This window comes from Lactuca sativa, chromosome 4 (assembly GCF_002870075.4).
Source record: "Lactuca sativa cultivar Salinas chromosome 4, Lsat_Salinas_v11, whole genome shotgun sequence".
Taxonomy (NCBI): Eukaryota; Viridiplantae; Streptophyta; class Magnoliopsida; order Asterales; family Asteraceae; genus Lactuca; species Lactuca sativa.
In genome coordinates, this window is record NC_056626.2 from 119,858,426 (window position 1) to 119,863,371 (window position 4,946).

General features: G+C 35.6%; 1 protein-coding gene across 1 annotated transcript; it reads left to right on the forward strand.

Annotated features, from left to right (window-relative positions):
* Positions 1-1,108: 1,108 nt before the first annotated feature.
* On the forward strand, positions 1,109-3,977 carry LOC111899645 (pentatricopeptide repeat-containing protein At4g35130, chloroplastic). Its single transcript, XM_023895496.3, has one exon. It carries the CDS (start codon positions 1,294-1,296, stop codon positions 3,679-3,681), a length of 2,388 nt encoding a protein of 795 aa, XP_023751264.1. The 5' UTR covers positions 1,109-1,293; the 3' UTR covers positions 3,682-3,977.
* Positions 3,978-4,946: the final 969 nt, after the last annotated feature.

Below are 4,946 nucleotides of genomic sequence, written 5' to 3' on the forward strand. Positions count from 1 at the left end.
AACGTATCCATGAAAGAAACGAGAATTCTCGTCCCCTTCTACTACCTACTTAGTCCTTGCTTTGTGCCTGAGATCCAAAGAAGTGAGCCTTTCTAATTCAGAGATCCTACTAAAACCTCTAGCTCTTTCTTCGATTTCAAGATCAGACTATTGCCTAGTTTCCGCCACTGAGTCGATCTCTCCCATTCTTTTTTTTTATGTTCGTAAGTTCATCATTCTCTTTTTGAAATTCAATCGCTCTCCATTTCTTGATTTTACCCTTCAAGTGTTTGAATTTACATGTTACGAAAGCATCGACAACACCATATCCTTTGAATTCTTCCCATGCTTTAAGTACCACCTGATCAAAGCCATCTTGCAACAACCTTGAATTAAACAACTTAAATGGGGAAGACCAAAGTCTTCAATCTCCATTTTGAGGATCATAGGAGAGTGGCCTGAAAGCTCTCTGGGAAGAGCAATAGATGAGGCCAAAGGAAATTTGTCAATGAAATTTGAAGTTACCAAAAATCTATCTAATTTGCTCAGCTTTGCCCCAAATTGTTGAAAATAAATGTATTTATTCCCTCCCATTTTCAAGTCGTGTAATTCAGCTCTTTTTTATGAAACGATTAAAAGAATTAGCACTCGATTTACAGAAGGTCGAGTTGATCCTTTTATCATCAGGTATCGGGACATCGTTAAAGTCACCAAGAATTATCCAGGTGACCTATTTAGCATGAAGTTAATAAATGAGAGTTGTGATTTGGTTTCAATAAAACGATAGAATATATAAGAAAAAATCTACTCGTTTCACAAAAAATAGATCTATAGAGGTGTTTACGGAATCTAAATGGAAAAAATTAGAATTTATTATTCAAAATAATGTTTTTGCAAATTATAGAATTTCAGATCTATAGAGGTGTTTACGAAATCTAAATGGAAAAAATTAGAATTTATTATTCTTTTTGCAAATTATAGAATTTCGTGAAATGTGTACAAAATTACTTTTTTTTTCTTTCGAAAAAAGAATTGCAAAATAAAGTTATCTTGGATATGTTTCGTGTAAAATGTTGTGATTCTTTGATCAACACATGGTAAGTTATTATTACCAATGTTTTTTGTTAATCTTTTTATTAGCCCTTTAGAAGTTTAAGGATTTTTAATGACGATTTTAGAGTTTGGTGGCAAATTGGAAGTAAACTAAACAACTTCGGAATATATATGTTCCTTCTTCATTCCCGCCAGAACTATACACCTCGAGACCCCAATGATTCTCTCAGAAGCTTAAAATCAGATTTGAAAACCTGAAAGATGACAACGATTCTGTCACTTAATTCATCTTTCAAGTTCGCTGTAAATGAAAATAAAGCACGAAGAGGACGCAAAAGAGCTTCAGAATTCATCAACCAATACGACCCGATTAAGCAGAAAATTTCCAATTCTGTTAGAAGTAAGTCTTCAATCACTAAAACAAGTTCGTCACGTCAGATGGAACATTTAGTTTCCTATGTGGAAGATGGGTCTGTTGAAAATGCACTCCAACTGTTCGATGAAATGAACAAAAGAAGCACCTTTGTGTGGAATATTGTAATCAGGGCGTTAACGAACAACGGATATTTTAAAGAAGCTCTTAAATTGTATCTTCAGATGTGTATCGAAGGTGTTCAACCTGATAAATTCACGTTTCCCTTCGTTATAAAAGCATGCGGTGGGTGTTTGGATCTTGTTACTGGGAAGAAGGTTCATTCAAACCTGTTCAAATTCGGGTTAATTTCAGATTTTCATGTGTCTAATTCTCTCATACTAATGTACGCCAAGGTTGGACATATTGGGTCTGCAGAGAAGGTGTTCGATGAAATGCCTGTGAGAGATTTGGTTTCATGGAACTCAATGATCAACGCGTATCTCTTCGTTAACAATGGATTAACCTCACTCACATGTTTTTCGACAATGCAACAATCCGGAATCAAACCTGATCGATTCACAATCGTGAGTGCACTTCACGCCTCTTCACTCATCCATTCTTTACCCAACGGGAAACAAATCCATGCGATAATAATCAAAACCAAATCCGAATCCAACGAAATGATTCAAACATCGCTAATCGACATGTACGTGAAATGCAACGCAATCAATTACGCCGAGAGATTCTTCAACTTGATTTCTCCACGACACGTTGCACCTTGGAACGCAATGATTCGTGGCTACAATCTAAACAATCAACCCCTCGAATCATTTTCTTGTTTGAAAAAAATGCAAGAAAATCGCATCAATCCCGACGTTATCTCACTGATAAACTTCCTTCCATCTTGTTCGCAACTTCAATCCATGATCTCCGGGAAAACCATCCATGGATACGCAATCCGATTAGGGTTTCTTCCCCACATTTTTCTAGAAACCGCTCTAATCGATATGTACGGGAAATGCGGGAATCCAAGATTATCGGAAACCATTTTCGATCAAATGGATCAAAGAAATTTAATCTCTCGTAACACTATGATCGATGCCCTAGTGAAAAACGGCAGATATCAAGACGCATTGAAGATATTCCGAGATATTTGGGATCACGATTTGAAACCAGATCCTACAACGATTACCATGATACTCGATATCATTTCCGATATAGCGGGCCTCCGAGAAGGAAAACAGATTCACGGGTATGTTATTAAATCAGGATTTTATTCGAATACTTTTGTCCTAAATTCACTTGTATACATGTACGCAAAATGTGGCGATCTTGATTCGGGTCGGGTTATTTTTGACCGGATTTTAACCAAAGATATTGTTTCTTGGAATACGATCATTTTGGCAAATGGGTTTCATGGATTCGGTGAAATTTCAGTTAATTTGTTCTTGGAGATGATAAGAAAGGGTATAAAACCGAATTCAAGCACTTTCTTTTCGGTTTTATCTGCTTGTAGTTTTTCGGGAATGGTGGAAGAAGGATGGAAGTTTTTCACCTCGATGAAACCCGATTACGGGATCGATCCGGGTATCGAGCATTACGGGTGTATCCTCGATCTTCTTGCTCGAATTGGCGACCTTGATCGAGCCAAACGTGTAATTACCGAAATGCCCCTGGAACCGACTTCTAGGATATGGGGATCTTTGCTCGGTGCAAGCCGAAAACACCGGGATCTTGAGCTTGCGGAATTTGTCGCTAACCGTGTCTTGTCTTGTGAACATGATAACACTGATCACACGGGGTTGTACGTTTTGCTTTCGAACTTGTACGCTGAGATGGGGAGATGGGAGGATGTTAGACGGGTCAAATCTTTGATGGAAAGTCAACGCTTGAGGAAAACCGATGGGTTGACCTTGGTGGAAGTCAAAGGTGAAACCTTTAGGTTTATGAATGGAGATAGATCACATAAAGATAGTAATTTGATTTATAAGGTTTTAGATGTGACATTAGAGAATTGTTATGGGGATTTGTGTAAGTTTAAGCCGGTTGACTTTTTGCAAAGAAGGTCAAAGTCAACGGATTGGCATAGTGTGAGACTTGCGGTTTGTTTTGGTTTGATCTCAACTACGATCGGAAAACCAGTTATTGTTAGGAAAAACGTTAGGATTTGTGAAGATTGTCATTGTGTCATGAAAAAGATTTCTTTGACTTGTCAGAGAGAAATTGTGGTGGGAGATTCTAAGATTTTTCACCATTTTAGACACGGACGATGCTCATGCCATGATTATTGGTGAATCATGTTTGTTACATGGATCAGATCCGAGATCCGATATTAACAGACACGGGAGAAAGGCTCTGAGATCCGATATTAGCAGACACGGGAGAAAAGCTCTGAGATCCGATATTAGCAGACATAGGAGAAAAGCTTTTAGGGTTACTTTCGATGATGCATATAAGAGGGATTTCACATCTTTTGTAGATATGAGAGATCTAAATTTAGTGTTTGTCCTACTTTTTTTTTTTTTTTTTTTTTTTTGGATGTAATGAAAAGTTGTAAGTTTTGTCTAATGGGAAAAGAAAGGTTTCCGGTGTAAATGTAATTTGTATGTCAAAATGAATATAAGGTTATTATTTTTTTTATTTGTTTGTTAACAATCTTTTGATAGTTTTTAAAATCATTTAGGAGCTTGAGCTGCTTTAAAAAATAAAAATAAATAAATAGATAACTTTGTTTGAAGAAAAGTCAGTGCCTATTGTAACAAAATTACGAAGGTTGCACATAAAGTTCCTTTTACGTAATTTTGAACTTTTGAAAAGCTTGTCAAATACCTTTAAAATTCAGGTGTTAAGTTTTATTTTCTAAAATTGCATTAAAATTGTGTTCCCAATTTCCCTTTGAAACTTTGAAAATGATAAAGAGATCTAGATCAAATCATATGCCCATTTATCTAATTAAAATATTAAATGTTCCAACTCAATGTAACTAGTTAATTGGAAAAAAGAGATCTATTTTTAGTTCTTACGTGGAAAAAAGTTATTTTATCCTAATCATTTTTTTCTTGATCCACTACTACGTAAGAGTTCCAATATCTTGAAAATATGCATTAACATTTTGTTTGATAAGTAGTTACGTGTTTTAATTTGATTATTTGAGCTCTCTCCGAAAACACAAACCAAAACTTGATCGATAAGAATATGATTCATTCAATAAAAGTTTGATTTCTTTGCAACTTGTTTTTATAAACGGGCCGTAGAAAAATTATGTCTATTGGACTTGAAATCGGACTTGAAATCTTCTTAGGCTTTTATAGTTTCACTCTAGAATCATACAATTGGGCCCAAATACAAGTTGTATGTGTAAATTTGGTTTTTAAATGGGGCGATAGAAATATCAAATATTATATCTATTGGACTATTCCTAAATGATCCAGTTAGGCCAGAATAGTATGTGATTTTGGTTTAATAGGAATCGGATATGACTTCTTCTTGGGCTTTTATAGTCTTTTCACTCTTGTATCATGCAATTGGGCCCAAACACGTGTAAATTGGGTTTAGGTGT